Genomic DNA, 26176 nt, shown 5'->3' with positions numbered 1-26176 from the left:
TGTTTACATAAAACGAGAGCGGCGCACAATGCTATGGCAATGCAGGGAGTGCACGACTAGAAGATAACTGTTATATAGCCGCATGTCGATATTTGAGCGAGCTTTTAGTTAAGCTCTTCACCTATAGATCAGCAGTATTGTTCTTCTCTGTTTGCAGTCTCTTAGGATTATAGTAAGAGTAACTTAATAATAAAATTCCCTTAAGGAGAGTTGTACCCTGTAGAAAAGCTCTGCTCTAAAAAGGAAAGGCAATTCTGCCCTGAAAGGGAATTGAGCATCAAGGGAAATTCTAATTCTGGTCTGATCTGAAACGGTAGTGTGCCCTGCAGGAAAGTACTGCCCTGTAAGGAAATTCTGCTCTGAAGGGAAATTCAGCTCTGAGGGGAATGCAGATCTGAAACGAGTTTCCGCCTTAAAAGAGATGTTATGGTCTGCAGGGTAATTCTGCCCTGAGCGAAAGTAGGGAAATTCTGCTCTGAGTGATTAAACTTAATTACATCGCTGTTATTAAACTTTCGTCAACAGTCTATGTTTGCTCTGTAAACAAGCATAGCCTGTTGAAAATCTACTACAGCTACAGAGTATTGGAAACCCGAAACAAATCGCATAGCGTGAAGTTCTGACAAGCGGAACAGGAACTGGAAGTGGCTGTGTATTTGCATATGTGTGTGTACATCTGTATGTGTGTGTGAAAGTCTGAGAATAAGTTGAACAAACAATGGCAGCTGAAATCTGTACATAATTGTTAACAGCTCTCATTGTTATTATTGTTGTTGTTGTTGTTGGTTTGGCGCCGACAACCGAAAGGTCAGAGACTGACGATAGGGCAAAGGTCATCATAATTAACTGGGCGAACATCAACAGCTGTTAATAACATTAACGAGAGTTGCATTCAAGCTGTCAGCCAAACGGTTTGCCGAGCTGCTAATGACGGAAAGAAATGCCAGCTGAATTGGGCATTGGGGCATTTGGTTAAGCGGGCAGAATGAAAAAGCGTGAATTTTCAACCTAGACAGACAGACAGACGGACGCGCCCTGTCAGACGTTTGGGCTATGAGCTTGTTTGGCGAATGCTTACATGTGTGTAATCAGATTTGAAACACATTTGCCTCGAAAGCCAATTAAGGTTGCCCCGGGCTGCCAGCAAATCAAAAATAAATAAAAAGGTTTGATCAACGAGGGCAACTTGAAAGTTGAGTGATGAAAATGCCTGGCAACGCTGTCTGGGGGCAAACGCGACGCGTGCTGTGTCTGTATAAATATGGCAGAGCATATGCGATTGCCGCTCCATCTGCACCGCCTCCTGCTCCTCCTCCTCCTCCTCTGTGTGCTCTCCTGGCTGCCCGTGGCAACATGAGCTGTCAATTTTGGCCAGAATTTAAAGTGCTTGGCTGGCTTTGCTGGCTTGGCTGGCTTGGCAGTTTTCGCTTGCCGTTTACTTAAATTCTATTGCCAATTGCAGTCGCTGACGACAGATGCAATTACCAAGCAACCAAGCGCCGCCCCACCACATTCAGTCAATATCTACCACCAGCCACGCCCTCCCGCTACTCGCCCTTTGGCTCTTCAGTGTGTGTGTGTGTTGTGCGCTCGTAAATTGCCAGCGTGGTATTAAATTACGAGTGACTTTCTACTTCCGCTGTTACGTAATCCATTTCCGGTTCGTTGGTTGGGTTACATTTACCGTTAATCTCGTGCTAAGCGCCTCAAATAAATTATTCGCAGTACAGCGACGCTCCCCCCACTCCCCACTCGCCAACTCCATCCCACCAATCTTCACATTTCTTACCACTGTTTGGCCTGAAATTTGCAATTAAAATGCATGCCTCGGTGGTCAGGCGTTGCCATTCGCCATTCGCCATTTGCCATTTGCCATTTGCCATTGCCTGCCCCGCTTTTGTGGCCGACGCTTGACCCAATTCCACAGAACTCAGACAGCATTTGGTCAGCTGTAGCCGGAGCAGCGGCCGCTTTTGTACAGCTCCAGCCAACGCTAATGTGTGGCGAAACGCGAAAAGCCCCATATCAAATAGTCAAGAAAAAAGCACAGCGGGCAGTTAGGCTGCATGAAAGGGTATATAAAGCATATATAAATGGCCGATTATTCCCATAGAACTCATATGGTATTTACTATATAAAAGTTAGCTGTACGAGAATTGGAGTAAGCTTCATGAATAACATCAATAGCACAGTAAAATCTAAAACCTAACGTCGTATATACGTAAACCTCAACATAAATTCTCTATAGAATTCTCAATTTTACAACTCTAACAACAAATATTGCTTAGAAACAAAGCCAAGTCGAATCATGATTCCAGAGCTCACATAGATCTAAACTTTAGACTGCTTAAGGCCTTATCAAGTTTCTAATCTGCTACTCTTATTGCCCGCTCTCGTACTGTCTCTCTCATTCACTCTCTCTTTTTCTCTATCTCTCTCTCTCTCTCTCTCTCTCTCTCTCTCTCTCTATCTCGCTCTCTGCGTTTCAGATTTCCTAACAAAATAAGTATACCCACTGTTGGGTAATAAAATTGGGAGTATGTTGCGAAACGCTGTGAGTGCCGTTTGGCTTTTGTGGCCTCGTCTGCTGTTGCCAGTGCGGTTTTGTCCCTCTCTCTCTCTCTCTCTCTCTTTCTCTCCCTCTCCTGGCTGTTTATCAGGCTAAAAGCACCTAATGGATTAGAGAGCTGGCGAATCTGTGACTCTCCGCATTTGGTTAACTGCATTTGCATTTTGGAGCTCGCATTTCAGCTGCTGTTGCGCCTCAAATGCCATTTGATTGCATTAGGTGCCCAAATGTGTGCTATGGAAGCACGCAAAACCAATGCGTCGTATACGTTATGCTCCATAGAACACGTCAGTTGGCAAATATTGGCATCAAAAACAATTCGTTGTGGCCTAGGCTCATGCACAGATTTCTACTATTAATGCTTGAATTGAACCCTGCTTTGGTCACATGCTGAAATTTGTTCAAACAATTTCGAGTGATATTTTTGGGGACTTCTATGAGATTCTCAGTGGCTTAAAGTGAAAGCGATGATTCAAAATTTAAGGCATATTTCGGTTAGTTTTGGTATGGCAGGGAATTTTGTTGTCTGTTGCTGTTTTTGCTGATTTTGCCTCTCGCCTCTCTATGCGATTCTCAACAGCTTAAGTAATGGCCTTAGGTTCATTTTAGTAATTTACAGAATACAATTTCCTCTTTATCTCTCTCTAATGATTTATTTCACTGACTCTCTCTTTGCATTCTTCTATTTTTGCTTATTGGGCCTTTAAGGGATTTTTAGTAATTCAAAAAAAAAAAAAAAAAAAAAGGCAACCCACCTTGTCAATTAGCTCTAATTAAAGAGTAGACAGCTCTAATTTATTACCCTCTATCCCTTACCAGCTATAATTTGGTTTCTGCACTGCCAGCTCTATAGAGCCTCCTCATTGAGCAATCTATTTTGATAGTCTCCATAAAATTGAATTACGTGGCCAGAGTAGTTGTTGCTGCTGGCTGCTTCATGCCTGCCTACCTGGCCGCCACCTTGTTGGCCACCCATTGCATTTGCCGTACATCAAAGCCAAATGCACTTAATTGAGTGGCTGACTGGCGTGCAAGACAAAGAGCCTGGCGACATTCACATGCGATGCGATGCTATATATACTGTAGACTAGTGTGGGCCCCAACTGCACTCTGTCGACGGGACACTAGACTCGCATGCTGTGCTGTGTAAAATGCTCGTCCATTAGCTCAATCAGGCAGCCCGGTATCAAGCTGGCCAATCAATTAAATGCCTTAATTTACCCAAAGTTAAAGCTGCATTTTAGGGTCGGAGCTTTAGCTATGCGAGTACACTCAGCGAAAATGGGCAGGATTGTTTGGGTAAATTTTAAAATTCAATTAAGTCTTATTAAGTTTCAATCAGCATTTAAGCTTGTCTTACAAATTTATAAAATGTGTTATAAAAATAAAAAAAAAAGGGTAGTTTAATTGAGTGATGAAGTTTTAGATTCGATTTTTCTTATAAGTTATTATTGATAAATAAAAGATTTTCAGATTTTAGGGAATGAAAAGTCAACCAAAGTAAATTTACGATTTTGTATTAAAAACACTTTTTATAAATTAATATTTTGATAACTACTTTTTGAAATAATTATTCATAATAATATATATTATTTTTGAAGTTAAATTTAAAAAAGTCTTCTTCCTTTAAGTGTTATTTAAAAATATATAAAGAAGGGTATATACAAAATAATAAGAGATTTATAGAATAATAGCAAGAGCAAAAGTTTGAAAGATTTTCTGATTGTATTGAAGTTTAAGTTTATTGAAGTTTAAGTTTCGTAATTTCTCTGCTATTCGCTTGTTCACTCAGAAGCTTCATTTAATTTGATATATAGTTCACATGTAATATTTTCTCTCAGTGCATTGTTGCTCGTTGCAGCCATTAAGCGTTAACGCCGGTCGGTAAATGTATGTCATCATGTGGCCAGGCCCCAACGTTGCCCGCTGGCGCTGCACTGCGTCCCAAGTGCGCTCATTACATGAGCCTGAGGCTTTGCCAAGTGGCTTTAAATTGCCATTCCAAATGTCCGTTCGCTCTGCATCGTCACTCTGCGGCCTCTCGGCGCCTCTCTGGTGCCACCAAAAGAGTCCTCTCTCAGCTGCTGCTGCTGCTGCTGTTGCTGCTCATATCCGCATCCATGCGGCTGTCGTCTGCTGCTGATTAACGCTGCTGAAATGTGACCATTTTGCGCTTTTATCGCTTTAATTGTTGCAGTTGCTGATGCTGTTGCTGTTGCTGTTGCTGCTGTAGTTGCAGTTGCAGTTGCAGTTTTCAACGACGCCGACAACTGCGTTTCCTGTGTCACAGTTTTGCATCCGTTTCCTGTTTGGCTGGCAGCGCTGAAGTGGCGCCTGCCCAAGCAGACTGACAGCAATGCAGGTCACTGCACACAAACACAAGCAACACACACACACACACATACCATTACACACATTGACACACGCGCTGCGTACACTCATCAATTACATTACGCATACGCAGCGTAAACAGGCGAAAGATGTTGATTTCTTATCAGCATAGACAAGACCATGTAATTCACTCTGTCTGCTGTGTGCGAGTGCGCATAGAACAGAGCCCAATAATGCAGAATTTAATTAAAGTCGATCAAGCAGCAACAATAAATACAAACAACAACAACAGGAGCAACAAAAGCAACAGCAATAAGGAGCTGCCAGCCGCTGAATCTGTGCATCATTAAAATGGGCCACGCCCCTTGCAGCAGCAGCAACAGCAGCTTTAGACATTGTAATTAAACGCGAATAATACGCTTAATGAATGCTTAAATTAATGTGCACACACATACATACATATAAATAAATATTAAATATATTTTTAATTGTTATTTACATACATATGCTAATGGAACTGATATGAAAGACAATTTCAGTTGTCCTACATTGCAGCAACTATACATAAATTTGGATTATTCAATTTAGTGTAGCTGAATAAAAAAATTAAAAAAAAAAAAAAAAAACAAGCATAAAACAATAAAAATAAACTCAGTTTCACTATAAATGAGTTATAAAACTCCTGACTATGAATTAATAAATGCAAAACCCAAACATTTCTCGTTCATAAAAGCAAAACAAAAACTTTACTTTGAAAAGTTTGTATTCCCGAAAATCTGTTAAGCTAATATTATTTTAGTATTTAAAGTCCGGATAAAAACGAGAATTTTAGATAGCAATTTATAATTTCGAATGCATAAACGAAGCAGAGTAAGTGCAAATTTGTTGGGTAAAAGAAATTTATATGAAATGGATTAAATATGATAGCAAAAAAAAAAAAAAAAAAAAGAGTAAATAATATAATTTTATATAGCATCTATTTAAATTCGCATATAAAAATGTATAATTGAAATAAATTATAGATATAAAAACTATTAGTAAATATGATACCATAAATATAAATTTTAATAGGTATAGAAAAATATAAAACTATATCTGGGTCTCTTTTGAATAAATAATAAATACTGTTAATGCTATGTTAAAAAAGAAGTCTGTTAATTTCTATATGTTTATTTATTATTTAGAAGTTAGAGATAATATAAAATGAAAACTGATTTATAAGGAAAAACACTTCAGCATGTAATTAATTTATAATTCTGAATTAAATTTATTTAATCTTAGCTTTATTAAATCAATTGATTAAATTTTAATTCAATGCGACATACAAATCTCAAATCTCCAATTTGCGAATACTTAGTAAACATAATTAAATAATTCAAATACGTTTAGCCAATTGCCTTTGTGTCTCGGCCAAGTACAGCTTAAATCCAGCCAAAGAGAAATATAATCAAATGAGACGCTCAAGATTCTGAGAATTGTCCAGGGCATATCCAGACAGAGATATATATGTATATGTGTCTGCACACATACATTCTATACAGATATATGTATTTGGATCTATTTATGGGCTTTTGTGTGCTTTTGGCTGGCAGCTGCTCGAGCTGTTTGCAGTTAACTGTTAAACACTCTTGTGGCCATAAAGCCGCACACATTAAATGCGCCGTCGAATAGTTTGGCTTGTAAATCACATCACACATACGCAGCGTGTGCCCAACTTGAATCCTTATCCGCTACTCTCTCTCTCTCTCTCTCTCTCTCTCTCTCTCTCTCTCTCTCTCTCACTCTCTATTGAGTACGACTCTGTGTGTGTGTGTTTGTAGTTGTGTGCATTAGCTTGAGCTGCATTTTAATACACACAGCGCTAATAATTCACACAATAAGCTCGAAGGCTCGCAGGCAATGCCATTGCCATTGCCATTATTCATAGGGCAGCCAAATAAGCGCTGTGCAGGTGGTTAGAGTATGGACAGGGCAGCGAGTTGCTAGCCGAAACATATGTCTGAGCAGGTACAGCAAACACACACACAAACACACACACACATAGACTACATATAGACACAGGAGTCTGACTAAAGGAATGGGCACAAAAATATGGCCAGCTTTACTGCTGCCTGATATCAAGTTTGCTGGGTAAGGTAAGGAAAGGAACGACGCAGACGGACACGTTTATAGTATTTGCAAATGCACTTTTCACATTTATTGTTGCTGTTGCTGTTGCTGTTACCTGCTTGTTGGCAAAGTGTTTTGTTGCCTAGACTACATACTTATATACATTTCTATATATACACACACATAGATATACGTGTCTGGGCTCTGGCAAACATGAGCTGCAGCCTGCTGCAGGCAACGGCAACGGCAACAGCTGCAGCTGCTTCTTACATTTATGCGCTTTGGTTAACTGAGTTTTCACAGAGTTTACTATATTTTTTTCTGCTTTTTTTTTTTTTTGTAAGTTTTTAAGTTTTTATGACAGCTTGCTGCGCTGTGAGTGCCGGGTTACACGGCATCAGCATCTGTTCTCTCTGCCAAAGTACAACTTGTTTGCTGGCTTAGAGGATTTGCCTCCTGTGTGCAGGCGCCTGCTGTGTGCTGCCAGCTGCTGTCAAATCAATTAATTATGTGCCATTGCTTTACATTTGTAGGTGGCCCAGGCATAAAAATAGAAAAGGCAGAAGAAAATAAAATCAAATGCCAATGAAATTTGTCTCGGACAAATTTCATTCTCTCTGGCCACAAAACATTTGTGTACACATGTCTCCATGCATATATATATATATATATATGTTGTATTTCGTATGTTGTTGACTGGGTATTTTTCGATTTTATTGCTCAATGAATAGAGTTGCCACAGAGGAGGAGTGGCAGCAGGAGCAGGAGCAGCAGAAGCAGAAGCATTTGCAAATCCAGCCTGGATTGCATTAATGTGCGGCATTTAAATGCTTTGCGACCACAAAACACAACACCAAGCAATAGCCAAAGCCAAAAAGGGGACATTCTGCATTTGCATGAAAAATCACATACACACACACACACACACAGACCACACCAGCTCAGTAGCATACGCCCACATAGAATACGAGCGGCGAACACAAGTTTAGGGCTTACTCGACTCGCATATACTGGCACTCGTTAACATTTCTCGAACTACTTATAAGTAATATTATTTGAGTTCCATTTATTAGGAAAGTTATTCCTAAAAGGTGTGTTAGAGCTAACTTTCGTAATCAATGTAATACAAGTAGCATTACTTATAAGGAGTTCCAACTAATGGAGACTAAGCAAGTTCTAATAAGGAAAGTAATGTGTGAAGTATTGATAGTATATTGATTGTGTGTACTGTTCTGTCTTGGGCTCCATTTGTTTGTCTATTGAACTTAAAGACGGGAAATTTTGGGAATTCTCCCTACTGAGGGTATGTATGGTAAAAGGGATTAAGTTTATTGTTGCTGAAACTAGAAACTGTGGCATTACTATGGTAATAATATATAGTAATATAACGACGTCTATCTATGCTGCAAAAATAAAAATAAGAAACGAATTTTCTATAAGCACTAGAAATCTAAATTATATATAATTTACTCTTACCTGATTTACCTAATTTAGCACTTCAAATCATATCCTCTATATTAATTTCAATTCTTAACATCTTAAAATTAACCACAATACTTAAGGCAGCTTCACTCTGTTAAGTCAATGTTAAAGTTGTCTATAAAAACTGTACTCAATATGTAAACTAATTTCTTGCCATCTCGCCTGAATTGAATGGATTTATCTATTATTCAATTATAACTATTTTAAGCTTATTAACCCTAGTTCCTGATCATATATAAATATAAATTGTTTTATAATATATTATACAAAATTGATCGAAATTGTGACTAAATACGCCCTGTTTAACAAATGGTTTAGGTATTGGAGAACGTTTGGGTCAGAAATTGGAGCCAGGACCTAAGCAGATACATTTTGCTCGCATTGCCATAGCCATTGTTGTTGTTGTTGGTCATCTTGTTGTTATTGCTGTTATTGTTGTTGTTGCAAGGATACAGGCCCAAAAACTGGCGACAAACAACGCACAATTCGCATTGTTTGGCTTTTGTCAGCAGCAACTAAGCCCCAACTTCATGTGTGTGTGTGTGTGGATGTGAGTGTGGATGTGTGTTGTTGCCTGTCTGGCTTTGTGTGTGTGTGTGTGTGTGGTACTCTAATGCATGTGCTGTGAAATTTTGTGATTTATGACATTAAATGCACAAAAATGGGATTTTATACGAATTTAATGGGTTTTTAGTGTATTTTAATGTGATCCATTTGTGAAAATTTACAGATTGTCGAGCATTCACAACAAATTCATTTGATAGCTTCCAATACACATATATGTATACAAATATAAGTGGATTTTTTTGCAATATGAAAGCTGAACAAATGTCTTGTGATTTAGTGCGTATTATATGGAATAATAGCCCAATTCGAGTCAAGTTCAACAATGCTGCGTTTATTTATTACAGGTGCCTTGAGGGCTGGCCTGGTCCTGGCCTGGCTCTGAGATTACAAAGGCTTACGCTCCACGTGCAGAGTTAGTCGAAAGCCGCCCACAAAGCTGCCAAGCTTATAGAAACGCATATTGAGCCGAAAGCCGCCGCAGGGCATCAAGTCCGGCCAGGTGTCCGTATTAATCAGCAGATTTCTCACATAGTAAACGCCCCGGGGCAAAGGACATTCGTTGCCCGTAAAGGGAAGATTCGTGTTTTCGCCCAGTCGCAGCGTCGTCTTGGCGTAGGTGCCCACAAATAGACGCATTGCCGTGCAGACATCCCTAAGGGGCACAGACAGGATCATCGCACGCCACTGATCACTGAGCCTGGGATCGTGCTGAAAGTCGATGGACATTTGAAACTGCTTCGGATCCATGTCCTGCAGTATGCGAACCGTGCCATTGAGCGCATGATCTTCGCCCACAGTGCTAATATTACGAAAATCAATTAAATGTTGCTCGATGCCAACCAAAGACTCAAAGCTCGTTATCTTTGCAGTGAACACATATAAAGCCTGTCAGGGATTATAATTCTTATTCAACTTTCCTATTATTCAATTACTTCCTTCGTGGTCTTACCCAACCCAGGGAGAGCTTAGCTCTTAGTAGCAATAAATGCAGCAGTATCGCTGCTGCCAACTTCATTTTTGAATTTCGCTAATTGAATCGTTTGCATACATTTATATATATGTATATGGCGCTTCATTAAAATGCTGAACATGTTTTTACAAATATCGCAGACTCGCATCAATTTAATGTGCTCAATTACAGGCAGATATAATTGCAATTTGCTACTAATTACTAAATTCTAATGCCTAAACGCTGCCCGATTAGCCCTTTTTAAAATATTTCACAAATCAGGTTTTGATTTGACTTTATGGCATACAAAGTTTTAATTATATAAGCGTTGCTGATTTATTCATTTTGCATATCTGTCACAGGTTTAATTGAGGCTGAACTATCTAGCTTTTTCATTTAATTGAAATTGCATATTCAAATTTATAATTGTTATCGTTGCGATATTATCTCTGCATTATGTTATGGCTGCTGTTATATTTAACAGAGGCAGAGCAGAGGCAGAACAGAGGCAGAACAGAGGCAGAACAGAGGCAGAGCAGAGGCAGTGCCATTCTGCTGTTAGCTTAACATTTTCAAGGCTAACCCAATGATGCTGCTCATTCTAAGACTTCAAGCTGAAATAAAAATCACATGAATATGAGGGAATATTTATTTAGCTTTTATTTTATTAAATTTATTATAAACCCATTGCATTCATTTATATATTATATATATCTCAGTAAATTTCACCCATACATTTACAATTCAGCACCATGTTTATGTTTTATTTAAGTCAATCAATCAATCAATCAATCACACATCTGTCCAACGCTATTGTTTCTTCTGTACATCAATCGTGATGCTTAAGCCGCCCGCTGGCTTATTTTGCTTGAAGAAACGCAAATTTATTCTCAGTCCGCCGTACGGCAAAACATCTGGCCACGTTTCGGTGTTGAGCTGCAGATTGTTGGTGAAGTATGTGCCCTTTGGCAGCGGGCATTGTGTGCCATCGAACGGCACATTCGTATTCACGCCCAATTGCATTGTGGACTTGCCGTAGCTGCCAATGAAGAAGCGCATTGCATAGCAGACATTGAGGAGCGGCATGGCGAATATCATTGTCTTCCATTGTCCATTTAGGCTCGGATCGTTGAGCATATCCACAGACATTTGATGGGTCTTTGAGTCCATATCCTCGAGTATGCGAATGGTGCCATTCAGAGCGCGCTGACGTCCCACAATGTGCAAGTCGCTGAAATCGATAACCAACTCCTTCTCATGCGGCAAGACGTCAATTTGCAGAATTGATGCGGTGTACTTGTAGAAGCCCTTGGAAAGGGAGAGTGAGAGGGAGAGGGAAAGTGTAGCCTATGTTGGCTTTTGGCTGAAATATGCTGTCATAATCTTACCCAGCAGCTGGACAAATTGACTTGCAGCTGCAACAAACATAGCACAGCTATAAGCAACAACTTCATTTTGCGTCCATTTCAACTGACGCACCCTCCTTTTATATGGCTAATTATTAAAATAGTTTTCATGCAACTGCACAATCTGATTGCAGCTGATTAAATGTTTAATTCGTGCAAATTGCAGCTAATTGCAAATTTGTTAATAGTGGACGGGCTTGGTTGCCTCATGACATTTGGCGTCATGCAGCGTATACGTAATATTACGTATATGCCCTGGCGAACGGCAAGCAAGAGCCATATGCACTACCAATTTATGGCTTCAATAAACATAAAGTTCATAAACTCCCAATTCGCCGTTGCTCATCATTTGCAGCGGATTGTCAGGACTAACAACAGCAGCAGCAGCAGCAGCAGGAGCCGGAGCAGGAGCAGCGACAGTCGCTGTGCAGCGTCGACGTTGTTGCTCGGTCAAATAAATAATGAAAAAGAAAAGTGATGTCATAAAAATTTTATCTCTTAACTGGAATTGAGCAGCATGAACAAACAGCAGCAGCAGCAGGAGCAGCAGCAGCAGCAGCAGCAGCAGCCGTTACTGTGGCTGCAACACAAAAGCATAAGCAACAACAATATCACAACACACACACAGTCAGACACTCACAGACACATACACTTTAGCACTCACACATACATGCATGTGATGCTTGGTCATTTTCATATAAAAATTGACAATGGCGTTGGCCCTTTTTACAGGGCTCTATATGTATGTGTGTGTGTGTGAGTGAGTGTGAGTGAATGAAAGAGTGTGTGTGTGTGTGTGTGTGTGTGTGTGAGTGAGAGTGAGTGAATGAAAGAGTGTGTGTGTGTGTGTGTGTGTGTGTTTTTATCCTTGTATTTGTGTTTGCAAGTGGAAAATGCGACAAAACTGAGGCAGATACTACGCTCTATACATACATACACACACATACATACTCACATGTACATATACAACTATATCGCATAAAGAGCTAACTGCATACGACTACAAAATGCACACGGCATGCAGCTCTATCAGCCAAGAGCTATATAATAGCACAACAGCATTACAACAAATAATAACAACAACAACAACAGCTAGAAGGAAAAGAAGAAGAACAACAACAGCTAAAGGCAAAACCCATTCAAAGTCAACAAAGCAGCTGAGCTGCGATTTCTCTAGCTATTATTGTTGTTGTTGTTTATTTTTCTATTTATACAAAGAAATAAAGGAAATAAGACTGAAAATTCTCAATTTTTTGTTTCTGATACAAAAATGCTGAAGTCAACAGCTAACAGCTTATAGCTAACATAAATTCTATAAGAGATTTTAGGTGAATATGAAATATGCTCCCATATACATGTGTATATTGCTATGCACATTGTAGTTTTACTTAATAAATATTTGTGTGAAAAATTGAGTAGACATATATTAAAATTATAGATAAAATTCATGAAAATTAATCTCAGCTATATTTAATTTTTGTTTCATAAGAATTTAATATAAAAATACATAAAAATTGATTCTAATGTTCATATAAATTATTTAAATTAAAAATCACATCATATTATATTTTAATTTAACATTTAAAACTTCTACAATGACGTCAGTTTTACGATTTTCAACTGTATTATTTTATAATTTTTCCAGCCAGTTTAGCCTTCTACAGCATCCACTAAAAAGCGCTAAAACTTTTCTATGAGCTACTTTCAACAGCTAAATTCACAATTTGACCGACACTAGTTTGGCTTTTGAATTAAGTTTCACTTTTCAAATCGTAAAAACACTAAAACTGTAAAAAACTATTAGAACTTATTTTCAGAGCACAGCTCCAAACTTATTTAGACGCAAAAAAAAATATTTTTGTATATTTGTATTTCAATTTCCAGAGCTATAGAAAAAAGGCAGCAAAACAACTTTTTGAAAAGGTTACGCCCCCTCCATAGCGAACTTTCGCTTTTGACTTTCAATTAAATGATATAAAAAAAGAAGAAGGAAAGAAGTGTGTAAAGGTTGTAAGAATATGCGTATGCCGGTAAACACATTTCCCAATTTGTTGTTGTTGGCTTGAAATGCTTTTAATGTGAAAACTTTGCTACAACGCCTTGAACAACATATTGTTGCCGCTGCCCGACAACAGATGGCGCTGCCAGGGCATGTGGCCAGGTTACGCTTGCTGGTAGTCTCTTCTACGATTCACCTCTCACTTCCTCACCCACTCTCCCTATCTCTTTCTCTCGCACTCTGCCTCTGTCTCGATGATTAAGTTGCAAAAGTTTTGGCTAGGGTAAAGGAAGGCCAACAATTTTTGGCAAACAACGCGGACTCCAGTCCCCGCCTCGAAAAAAAATAAAAAAAACAAGCAAAAGTTCAAGTTGTGTAGGGCAAATGCAATCAAATGTAAGTACAACAACTGCAACAAGGTTTTAAGCTGGCACAGCAAAAGGGGAGCGCGTAGCTGCTGGTGGCATGTGGCAAGTGGCATGCGGCAGTTGGCTGTGTAGTTGAAGCTAAAAGCAAACAAAATATTGAATCTGATTTGCAAACAGATGTGCGCGAGGCACGGCTACAGTCGCTATTTGAGCCTCGCAACTCCCAATCAATAACACATGACTGTGTTGGCTCTGTACAACAAACACACACAGACACAGACACGCATGTTGAACTGGTCTTTATGGCTACGTGACTTGATGTCTCCATCTTGCGCGCCTCTCAGGCCGTAAATAGAAAATGAAAAGCGAAAACAAGCAAATCGAAAGGCAGCCAACCACCCAGCCAAACAGTAAAGCAGGCTATGCAAATATCTACATCGGTTGTCGCCTTTTTACGCACCTACACACACACACACACGCACACTTTACTTTCACATACATACATAGCTAACCAAATATATGCAGATATATATATATATATGTGCCTCTGATATACTTCCTATATTTACATAAAAATGCACTCGATCTGCCTTTGCCCGCATGTGTGTCAATATAAATATATATATTTACATTTGACACACGCACACACACACACATGCACACACACGCATACATCTCTGCTACTTATTCGCACATTTGGCCTGACAATGTTCTCTGTCATACTCCTCTCTGCCTCCTCTTTGTGTCTTTCTTCATGTCTAACACGCTGAGCGTCTAATCGGCTTTGACTTTGACTTTAATTTTCGCCAGCTTTTGTCTGACTTTTTCCCATACAATATTTATACTCGCTCACGAAATGCAGACAGAGTATATTGGTGGTGTTTAATATTCTAATTGATATATTTGACTGCAGTTTTTCAGATCTAAAATATTTATTAGCTCATACGCTTCTAGAAAATTTTCAAAATAATAATATATAATATAAATAAATAATATAATATAATATAAATAATAATATATTTTTTACATTGCAAAATATAATATAAAAGAAATGTACAGACGATTTCCAAAAAATATAGTCGGTAATATTTTCCAAAAATGATCTTCATTATAGATCTTAAAAAAATTATATGCACACACTCACTACAATCACAATGTTTTTTAGATGAAACACTCTGAGCTTGTAGCTTCATAACAGGAGATAATGTATAATAATACAAAAAAATAGTAAATGTAGCATTTACATATGATAATAGTATTTTTAGTTATTTTTAACTTAATTAAGTATTAGACAGTCAGTTACGCCCGACTGCCATATACTTACTACATGTACAGAGTTTTTTTTCCTGGGTCTTCGCCTAATGCACTCTGTGGTAAATATGCCATATCAAAAGTCTCCTACGCACCGCTCGTTCCACATTCAGCTGCAGCTGAGGTATTCCCATTAACTTGACCCGCAGCTTAGCTAAGGCTTGGCGACACCAGCCAAGCTCTTATTCTACGAGCCATTACATAAGCATATACATATATTTACTTAAATGTATATATGTATATATATGGACTATATACTCACATAATGCCACATTCAGTTAGTTAATTGGCTCGACAGCCCCGACTCAACGGTTGGGGCTTAGTGCGAGCATCTTACCGACTTATAAATAGCTAAAGGCTACTCTGCTCCTCCTACCAGCAGAACTAGCTAAAGCGAAGCGGCTATAAAGCTACTTGTATTAATTGTACAGAGAGTTCTACTTAAATTAAATATAAATTATGCTGGCATAGGTATATGTGAATAGAATAGAGCTGTAACTATAGCAACATGAACTAGAGCATTATTCAACATAAATTTTAATTTTATTAATTTTGCCTTAATTGAATTTTATTTAATTCATTTGTATTGTTTAATTGTTTAATGTGTTTATTTTTATACCCTGAACCCAGAGTATAATGGTTTTGTTAATTGAATGAAGCAGGCAGAAGGAGGAGAGGCAGACCCCACAAAGTATATATATTCTTGATCAGGACTATGACCTAACTCGATTTAGCCCTGGCCGTCTGCCTGTCCATCCGTCCGTCCGTCCGTCCATATGCATCAGCGCTTCTATCTCAGAAAATATAAGAGCTAGAGACCACTCTCTCATGTTATCCCTATAAATACATATAAAATTTGGAAGCTCTAGCTCTGAAGGTGTACGAGATATAATAAAATAACTAATTAGAATAATTGATACCCTGATTTCCCATTGAAAATGGGCTCAGGGTATAAAAATGTGGCATTTGTCACGACGTTAAAGCAATTGATGTAATAAAGTTAATAATGTTAGCTTAAAGGCCAAGAATTTAAATCGAGAGTTTTATCCGATTTCATTTTTCATTCTCTACTAAGCCAATTTACATTTTTGTTGCGCTTAAGAGCTAATGCAAAGGTATGCGTGCGCTGTGCGATTAAAAGGGATGAACAATAGATAGAGGATGAGACAGAGAGAGAGAGGGAGAGAGAGAGAGAGTAGACAAAGAGTAACCACAAAATAGAAAGGACACAACATATGTAATATATATATATATATATTTGTCTATACAAGAACCGCAATTAAAATCATCAACAAATTCATTTGATTTTTATTTTTAGATAATCAAAGCTGGAATTAAATTAAATTTCAAATAATTGCTGCAATTAGGATGAGCTGTAAGCAGTGATGCCAATTCAGACCACTTCAGGCTAAATCTGGCCTTTTTAAAAATGGTCTAGCCTATCGATAATAAATCCACTGAAAATGAGTATTGAAATGGAAGGAAGACTATGCCTCTATGTCTACTCTCTTTACTATGTCTACCTAACTACAGAAGATCATCTATGTCTATATGTATGCAGCAGTATTAATTTGGTATTTATATTTAAGTTAAACGAAGCTAGAGTGCTTGTAGCAGAAGAGAGAGTTCCCATTGGCTCAACATTTGAGAGCGATTTAGTGGTTGAGTGAAAGTCGATCTATATAAAGGGCAGCAGCTGCAGCATTTCTTCAGTCGTTCAGACCTGGTGGGGGTCAGTTGTGCAGTGCAGTAAAGTGAAATGGTGTGGTGTGGTCAGGAAATATCACTTAGAAGAAATGCCTCGAAGAAATACTTAAAGGAGAGATTAAAAGAGAAATTTTTAAGACTTAGAGAAGAGTCTTAGAGGAAATACTTAAAGCATATACTTCGAGGAAAGACTTGGAATTATTATATTTGATATTTTATTTTATTATTCAAAGTCTCTAAAAATAATTAATTACTCTTTGTATGCTTTCTTCCATTTTTCATCTATTCATTTTTCATGTTAACCAGTTTCAGCCTTCTTTTATCCACAATCCAACTTATTTCGGAGGTCAACAGCTGACAAGACTGTAAGTATATAAATATTATGTATATATATTGAATAGTAGTTGGCAATTTGATTGACTTTCAGGCCTTATCTGGTTGGGCAATGTAACGTATACGCAACATGCCTAATTGTTGGCCGGCTGAAAAGTTTCGACACAACTTTCATTTGTACACATTTAGCTGCAGGCTAACAAGATGGGGCTGGGGTACGACATCAATAATAAATGGCATTTGGCAAAAGTTGTAAACCTTTTTCGGCACTTATCTGTCACACGTCACACAGCGCCAACATCATTTGTCAGAGCCACAGCAGAGCAGGAGGTGGGCCGGGCAGGAGAAGTCCTGGCCATAGTCAGGCACTGGGCACAATATCCTCTTGTCACGCTCAATTGTTAAAAATGACAACTAATTAATTTCTGTCCGGCTGAGCTGACCAACTCTCATCTGTATATATGTGTGTGTATGTGTGTGTGTGGGCCACTTGGTTTTTGGTTAAAAAAGGCTTGCGATGGGATGTACAGAATGTTTTTATGAAAATCTGATAATGCCCAGATAGACATAGACATGGCAATACTCGAAGGCAGTTTGAAAGCTGTTCACAAATGACTTCATTAGAGGCCATGCCCAGCATAAAAAAGGGGCTGTGTGTGTGTGTGCGTGTGCGTGTGTGCGTATGTAAACATGGCCCGCAACCAGGTCGCTGGCACTTAGCGCAGATAAGCAGCTCAGCTTTGCTCTGCAATGAGGCTTCTGCAAGTGGCTACTAGCTAACCAGCTGGGGATTAAGCCAAGAGCGAGATGGAGCCAGTGCAAGTCAAGGAGATAGAGTGAGAGAGTATGAACGGGAAAGAGAGCAGAACAGCTTGCTTTGCTTTGCTTTGCTTTGCTTCACAAATGCCATCATTAACTGAAGCTGCCTGCTGGCGTTAGCATTGTTTGACTTCGGCTTTCGCTGCGCTAATGATTTGACTGTGTCGCAATCGCTGACACACACACACACACACAGACACACCCAGAGATGCATACAGATGTCTCTTTTTCTGCTCTGCCTCGCCTGCAACTTCTCCCTGTGGTCAGCTTAATGACTCGCCACACAGCAGAACACAGAACAAAAAAAACTTTACTAACTGCATTTAGGTGCATTAAGCGCCACAGCCAAATAAAACACATGTTCCAAACTGTTGACTACTTGGACTTTGCTCATTGCCACGCCCTCCGTGCCCACTTGTAATGCCGCAATTTGTTGCCAAGCTGGGTTTATTACAGAGCTGCGGCTGGCGCACAGCGGGCGACGCGCAGCTTCAACTGTTGCCCTGGTTACTTATGCAAGACATACTTATAGAGATCTACATATATACATATATATTTATATATATACATGTATATATATATACATTAACTCCTACATAGTTGGCACTTGGCTACTCCCAAAAACTTTGAGACAAGTTTCCGTTTCTGCTATATAAATTTTTTTTTTTTTTTTTTTTTTATTTGCGCCTCGTTTTGTTTGCTGGCGACTCTGCAGTTGGTGACATTTTCGGCAGCCAAAAACTTTTGAACTTGGCGCGTAATGAAGCAGCCCACGGGTTCGGGTGGGGGAGCTGGAGTAACGGAGGGGTTTGCAGCAAAGTGCTCGTTTGGCTTTTGAGTGGAGTTCATTACGAATGCCGCCACGCTGCGTCGCGTGTTGACTTATGCATAATTACTGTTTTCTATAGCCAAAGCAGCCGCTGGCCAGGAGCAGCATGAGGAGAGCAGGGGCAGTAGCAAGGCTGAGCATAGGAGCTGAAGCAAAGGCAGAGGCAGGGACCTGGAGTAAAGCCAAAGCAAGCTACAAGACTTGGGCAGAGGCAGAGGCAGGGGCTGGCACAGGGACAGAGTCATGGCTAAGGCTGGCGGGCAGAGCTCGAAGCAGCAGCAGCAGCAGCCTAGCCAAGGCAGATTGTCAGCCAGCGCAAATTTTCTTTTTGCAGCTGCCAGCCAACTAAGCAGCAGCAACAGCAGCAGCAGCGGCAGCAGGAGCAGAGGCAGAACATGTTTGGTGCAGCGTTTCATATGCTCATTTGGTGTGCATGACGCACTGACCTGTTTCAAATGCAACAAAAAGGAAAACGTTTTAAAGCAGAAGTGCAAGAAGAAGAAAATGAGCTAACAAAAAAAAAGGCACTTGGTGCACTCAACTGGATTCTTAGACTGCATGGACGGCCGGAAGAGCAGCAAGTGAACTGATGCTGTTGCTGCTCCTGCTGCTGCTGCTACTGCTACTGCTTATGTAGCATACTTTTTAGCGCCCACTGTAGAGTTCATAAGACTCGGCGGTAGCTGTCGGGTGTGCAAAGTTTTGACCAAAAATATTTATGTGCTTAAGCAGCGTCTAATGAACTCGGCTTGTGTCTTTAATTAAATATATGGGGGCATAACTATGTTAATTTAAGCTTATTTTAGCATGTGAAAAAAAACATTGACTTACTTTCAATATTGCATAACTATATAGAAGTTATATGTTTACCTATATAATCTATATCAGACATAGCATCTACAAATATCTATACATAATTATTATCTAAATGGCTAAGTATCATCGAGCTGTGTAAACAAAATTTATATTTCCTTTATATATATATATATATATATTTTTTTTTTACTTATTTTTTTATCGTGCTTAATTCTAGCAATTAAACTTCTCTCTTGTTTTGAACAATTGTATTCTCTACCCACTGGCAAAGTAGACTTGCTATAAGTTGAACAATATTCCTTGATTATCACTTTATGTATAGCTTATACTCTAAATAAACAAATTGTATGCCATCAACTAAGTAAATAAAATAAAAATTTAATTAAAATCTTTAAGTTGCAGATTAGGCTTTTCGCTAGATTTTTCAGCTGCCTGATCAAGTCTCTCTATATATCACACAGTTTAAACTAAAATCAACTCAACTCAGAAATAATCGCTCTGACTACCTTTTCACATTTCCAAAAAAAATTTAAATTTTGTATAGAAATAGATCTAGGATTGACTAAGGTTGGTTGTTAGTTAAGAATATATAGATAAACTAGTATAAAGTGTATATACATATATATATATATGTAGCAAGTTGTGAGCAGCTCATCTGATAGTCATGCTATGCCCAAGCAACGGAATCCTTGACCAGAGAGCGGGTTGAGTGGGTGGCTGAGTTGGGTGTGCTTGGAGTGTTTGGGTGGTCAGTTTGCTGACGTTTGGGATAAAGTCAAGCGGATAAACAAGAGATTAAAATGTCATAAACAATGCCTTTTGAGCATCCAGCTAAAACAACTTAATGAAAGCTGCAGGTCACACGGGCAGAGCAAGAGCAGGAGCCAGGCCAGAGACGAAGCAGGAGCCGAAGCCGAAGGCAAGCGTAAAGTGTTACGTAAAACTATTTTTGAGACTTGAAAGTTTTTGCAAACAATCAACACGAATACACAAACACAAACACACACAGAGACACTCACACATACACATATACATATATAACCATCTATCTTTAATCCTTATGTGAAGTGTGGAGGCAGCCACAGCACCAGCAGCAGCACCAACAGCTGCAACAAAATGTGGCAGGAGGCGCAGTCAATAAATTTTCATAAAACTTTTGATTTGTATTTATGAGTTTTTTGGTGCGCTGGCAACTGTGGGAATTCAATTAAGTCGATACGATTTGTTCTTCTTGTTTGTTGTTTTTTTGTTTGTTGTTGTTTTATGTATTTATTTATATTTTTGTTGGTATGTTTGTAAAACAATTGAAAAACTTTATTGTGGGCGGGTTCGGGCATACATTAATGATTTATATTATCATACAAGGGCATACGATACAATAAATTTTCGCCTAATGACAAAATAAGGATCGGGCTTAGCTTAAACAAATTCCTGCACATACATTCACACATACACACATACACACGCATAACTCATACACACACACGCACACAAACATAACATAGTGTGCGTCCTTAAAAGTAATTTTTTGTGCATTTTTGTTGTTAACAATTTCAACTTAAACAAAATACTGCATAAAAAGTTCAACAAATGCAGCAGCAAAAGTCGTCGCAAGCAAAACTATATATATCAAGAAATATATGATTAAATTTACGGCTGCAAAGCCAAGAAGCTGCACATGTGTGTTTGTTCTTCTTCTTGTTTGATGCTGAATGTGAAGCTTCTCAACTTTGTGGGCATAAATTTGTACATTGTATGATTTATAAATTGTGAGCGCTAATTTCCTGCCTTTTTTTTTGTTTGTTATTTAAGTATTGATTATAGTAATTATGTGAAGGTAGGAATGAATATTGAATATATCGGATATCGGATATCTCTACTATATATGCACAAAAGGTAAACAAAGAGAATAAAATAAAACAAAGATGAAGCTAAGACGGTAATAGCTACTCTACTCGATCTACTCGGCGCTAGCATTGATCGTGATGGTCTTGCCCTTGGGATCATCGAAACGATCCATGGTCTTGATGTCCATCATCCAGCACATGCCCAGGAAGACGATCACCAGCAAAATGACAATGACGAACAGGCCCATCAAAATGCCGGGCGTTACGAAGCCCACACAATCCCAGGAATCGCCGAATGCGAAATCTGACGGCGTTTGATCACTGAATGGCGCTTGCAGCTGGAGCGAGGTCCAGGTCAGCGAATTAATCTGGTTTTCTTTATTGACGGGTGTATACCAGGTGGTATTGCCGCAGGTATACGAGAAGCTTGGCGGCGCGGTCACTCCAGGCGTACGGAATGTATCGGTGCCATAGGCTGCATTGCTCACCGTATAGTAGCCCTCCTCAGCGCCATAGGTAACGTCAAAGGTGATATCTTTTGAGGCATCGGTTGACAGGGCAACGGAGAACTTAATGCTGGTGGCGTTGGTGATTTTCATGTCGAGAACCTTCAGTGGGGTCGTGGTGCCAGCGGCCTGGTTATAGTACTCAACATTCACGAAGCTAATGGCAAACTGATTGCCACTGAAGAACCTATTGGTAACCGTCTCTGCCGACGTCCAGCGACGGACGCGACGCTGGACAACGGGCGCCGTGGCGGGTGCAGCGAAATACAGATAGGCAACCTTGCACTTCAATTGCTGACTGATGGCAGCAATGGCAGCGTCTGTTTACAGGTAATATTCACGATAAGAATTAATCAATTGAATGGACAACTCTCATTGAGTGAAGCTCACCATGTGACTGGAGCGTTGCGGCACGTGTCTCTTCCACATTCTCAAAGGAAACAATCTGAGCGGTGCCTGCCTCGCATTTGACTGGATGCACCAGCTGGCCGTTGGCATCGACGCTGTTGTGTTCACGCTTCTGGGCAGCTACACGCAATGCCTCAGCCGGATTCTCGACGCTTGTGTAATAGGTCTTGGGGCTGACGCTCTGCAGCTGAGCAAAGCAGGACTGGGCCTCGTTGGTGGAGCACAGGAAATCCTTATTGCTTAACTGGAGAGAGAGAGACAGACACAAATATACTTATTGACAATACACAAGCTAGTTTGCATTTGCACTTACGCCATTTTCCTCGAAGGCCACAACCATGTGATCTTTCAGCAAAGTCGTCAACTGCTCTTGAAATTCAGCCTGAGGCACAGTGCGCAGCGATGGCTTCGTTGCACTGTTATTGAATATAAATAAATGGTAAATAGTTACATATATAAATGTAATATTTGAAAAGCAGCCACCCACCTGTTGGCACCCCATAGAAAAACGGGCGTCTGCTCGGCCAAGGCGACTCCAATGACGCACAAAGCAATCACCGATTTCCACAGCATTTTTAGTTGCGTGGCTCGCTGTTTAATTAAATCAAATTAAAATGAAATGAAACTCGAATCAACAAACGAACATAATTAAACACAATTATAAAATAAAACCAACCAAAAATGAACAAAAACTACAAACGAAAAATGAGCTAAAACTTTTTCGTTTTGCACGGCCCGATTCTCGATTTGCGCTGTCAAGAGTGAAAAAGTTTTCATATGACAGGTCATGTGATGGCCAAGCAGCTGACCGATTGCGAATGCAATTAATCGATATTTCAGTCGATTTGGCATTGACAGTCACGGCGACGCAGTGTGAATGAAAATATGGCCACATCGCAAATCGGCAATAATTACAAATTACTATCGCTCTTATGTTGTGAATGCTGAACCCTAATTTTAGATATATAAATAATAAAAAATAAATGTAACACGATCTATTTAATAATAGACCAAAACAATTATTGCGCAGTATATAATTAGCTCACAATAAATTTGAATATGAATTCAAATTTCAAATAGGTATAATATTGGTCGCAATATTTATGCCTTTATCGCGATAGTTGCTATCGATAACTCAGCCACTAGTGTGCCCTAATTAGAGGCCCATCACTAATAAAAGGCCGACTTAAAATCAATTTCGTTTTATTGTTTTGAGTGAATTGTGTGCAGAACAAAGGGGATTTATTTACTCAACGTGCACGGAAAGTGTGTGGCAATGTAGTGCAAAATAGGTTATACGAAATGCGTCTGCGACGCCGGTGGCATCGGCGGATGCGGCGTACAATTGAGAAAATCTATCGGCTTAAGATGCAGTCGAGACGAAAACTGATTTTCCTAGCAATATTTGGAGCACTCTGCGTGCTGCTCTGGCTGGCAGGGCAGCAAATGTTCAATGCTTCAGATGGCCATTACAGTAGACATTATAGCGAAACTCATTGTGCGCCCATAGATGCCGTCTATACCTGGGTAAATGGATCCGATCCCGATTTTATAGAATTGGTTCGAAGATATGATGCCAACTACGATCCCTCGAGATTCGATGACAAAAATGAGCTAAAGTATTCGCTGCGTTCGCTGGAGAAGCACGCCAGCTGGATAAGGCATGTGTACATTGTGACCAATGGCCAAATACCCAGCTGGCTGGACTTGAACTATGAAAAGGTCAGCGTGGTGCCTCACGAGCTGCTCGCTCCAGATCCCAAACAATTGCCCACATTCTCTAGTGCTGCCATTGAGACGTTTATACACCGCATACCGAAGCTGTCCAAGAGGTTTCTCTATCTCAACGATGATATCTTTTTGGGTGCTCCATTGTATCCGGAGGATTTGTATACACAGGCGGAGGGCGTGCGTGTCTATCAGGCCTGGATGGTGCCCGACTGTGCCTTGGATTGCCCCTGGACCTATATAGGCGACGGTGCGTGCGATCGCCATTGCAACATCGATGCCTGCCAATATGATGGCGGTGATTGCAGTGAGGGCGGCATTGGAGCAGCAGCGGCTGGTCAACTGCAGCATGAGCTGCACCAAGCAGCTGAAGTAGCTGCTCCTGTGGCCCACCCGCCTGTACATAAGTTTCCCAATATGGGCTTGCAGCAGCTGTTCAAGCGCAGCTCGACCAACTTTAAGGAGCTGATGAAGCATCGCAATGTCTCCACTCTGCTGGAGCTGCGTCGCATTGTGGAGCGCTTCAATAAAGATAAGCTGAAGTCCCTCAACCCAGAGTTCGATGTGAGCAGCACCAGCTCCAGCAAGCTGCTGCACAAGGAGGACTTCAAGTCCTCCACAGACATCTACTCGCACTCCCTGATAGCTACCAATATGCTGCTCAATCGCGTCTATGGCTTCAAGGCGCGCCATGTGCTGGCTCATGTGGGCTTCCTCATCGAGCGCGACATTGTCGAGGATATGCATCAGCGCTTCCAGCAACAGGTGCAGCAGACAGCTCAACAACGCTTCCGTGCGGCAACGGATTTGCAATTCGCGTTCGCTTATTATTCGTTCCTGATGAGCGAGACGAGAACGCTCAGTGTCGAGGAAATATTCGATGAGTTCGACACGGATGGCTCGGGCACCTGGTCGGATCGTGAGGTGCGCACATGCCTGACACGCATCTATCCGCCACCGCTGGATTGGTCAGCGATGCGCTACTTCGAGGAGGTGGTGCAGAACTGCACGAGGAATGTGGAGCAGGATGTAAACAGCAATAAGATTGTCCACTCCACATTGGTCTATGAGCGCTACGAGGATTCCAATTTGGTAAAAGATGAAGTAGCCAAATCCTATATCATAGTTAACTAATTTCCTCTTGATTCTGTAGCCCACCATCACCCGCGAGCTGGTCTATCGCTGTCCATTGCTGGCCGAAGCGCTGACCGCGAACTTTGGCGTTCGCCCCAAATATCGCTTTCACGTCAGTCCGAAGCGCGCCTCGCACAGCAATTTTATGATGCTCACCTCGAATCTGACGGAGGTCGTGGAGGCGCTTGATCGCATGCGTCGTAATCCACGTAAATTCAATTGCATCAACGATAATCTAGACTTTAAACGTGGCGAGGACAATGAGCTGGTGCGTCATCTTCTCGAGGATTTCTATTTGTCCTTCTTTCCGCGTCGCAGCAAATTCGAACTACCGCCACAATTCCGTAACCGTTACGTCTCCTGGACGGATTATCAACGTTGGCGTCGACGCAAACGCGCCGTCCTCGTGGTTGGCTATGGAGTTAGCCTGCTTCTGGTCATTTTTCTACTACGTTTGCTCTGCCAGCACAAGGCGAAGATCGTGCGCCGTTGTGTGCAGCGACTGTAGAGGATATATATGCCTATATATGTATATGTATTTACTGATATTAATATCAGCCTTAAGGTTGTGTTCGTTTTGCTTAACATTTCACTTAATTTCGTATTGTGATAAGTTTTAATTGAGATTATCGCCATTTCCATTCTAGTTATATAGAACATAGAGCTCTGACTGTATCTAATTTAAGCGCAATCATGAGGCTAATTTTAAGCGTGGCAAACTGGAAAACAGAGAAATCTCTTAATTTGATGAGGCTAAATGAACTCTACAATTAGTGTAATACATACGTAAATAAATAGAATTTTTAAAATATTAACTTACTCTTGTTTTAACTACAAATTAATGGCTAAACAGCGATTGTTTAGCTTTTTATGTAAGCATTACAGTGCTGTCAGCCTTAACATTGACCGTTAATGTTAATAGCATTTACGTGGCAATGCCTTATTTAGATTAACTGGA

The 26176-nt window shown here is 40.1% G+C and overlaps 4 protein-coding genes and 1 long non-coding RNA gene across 5 annotated transcripts; 2 read left to right on the top strand and 3 right to left on the bottom strand.

Annotated features, from left to right (window-relative positions):
- Positions 1–9368: 9368 nt before the first annotated feature.
- On the bottom strand, positions 9369–10073 carry LOC6579318. The gene is made up of 2 exons (XM_002005178.2): positions 10008–10073; positions 9369–9943 (listed from the first exon to the last, which is right to left on the bottom strand). The coding sequence occupies exons 1-2, from the start codon at positions 10071–10073 to the stop codon at positions 9443–9445; spliced, it is 567 nt and encodes a 188-aa protein (XP_002005214.1). The 3' UTR covers positions 9369–9442.
- A 670-nt stretch (positions 10074–10743) lies between these two features.
- LOC6579317 lies at positions 10744–11461 on the bottom strand. Its single transcript, XM_002005177.2, has 2 exons — positions 11396–11461; positions 10744–11315 (listed from the first exon to the last, which is right to left on the bottom strand). The coding sequence occupies exons 1-2, from the start codon at positions 11459–11461 to the stop codon at positions 10818–10820; spliced, it is 564 nt and encodes a 187-aa protein (XP_002005213.1). The 3' UTR covers positions 10744–10817.
- Positions 11462–19798: 8337 nt separating this feature from the next.
- LOC122757681 lies at positions 19799–21092 on the top strand. Its single transcript, XR_006357798.1, has 2 exons — positions 19799–20162; positions 20232–21092. It is a non-coding gene; the product is annotated as an uncharacterized LOC122757681 (long non-coding RNA).
- Positions 20855–23143, bottom strand: LOC6579316 (V-type proton ATPase subunit S1). Its single transcript, XM_002005176.4, has 5 exons — positions 23033–23143; positions 22844–22947; positions 22670–22772; positions 22339–22600; positions 20855–22268 (listed from the first exon to the last, which is right to left on the bottom strand). Exons 2-5 carry the CDS (start codon positions 22927–22929, stop codon positions 21556–21558), a joined length of 1164 nt encoding a protein of 387 aa, XP_002005212.1. The 5' UTR covers positions 22930–22947; positions 23033–23143; the 3' UTR covers positions 20855–21555.
- Positions 23144–23507: 364 nt separating this feature from the next.
- LOC6579315 (N-acetylglucosamine-1-phosphotransferase subunits alpha/beta) lies at positions 23508–26033 on the top strand. Its single transcript, XM_002005175.4, has 2 exons — positions 23508–25176; positions 25238–26033. The coding sequence occupies exons 1-2, from the start codon at positions 23659–23661 to the stop codon at positions 25724–25726; spliced, it is 2007 nt and encodes a 668-aa protein (XP_002005211.1). The 5' UTR covers positions 23508–23658; the 3' UTR covers positions 25727–26033.
- Positions 26034–26176: the final 143 nt, after the last annotated feature.

This window comes from Drosophila mojavensis, unplaced genomic scaffold (genome assembly GCF_018153725.1).
Source record: "Drosophila mojavensis isolate 15081-1352.22 unplaced genomic scaffold, ASM1815372v1 contig_80, whole genome shotgun sequence".
NCBI lineage: Eukaryota > Metazoa > Arthropoda > Insecta > Diptera > Drosophilidae > Drosophila > Drosophila mojavensis.
This window is presented reverse-complemented; position numbering and strand designations above follow the sequence as displayed.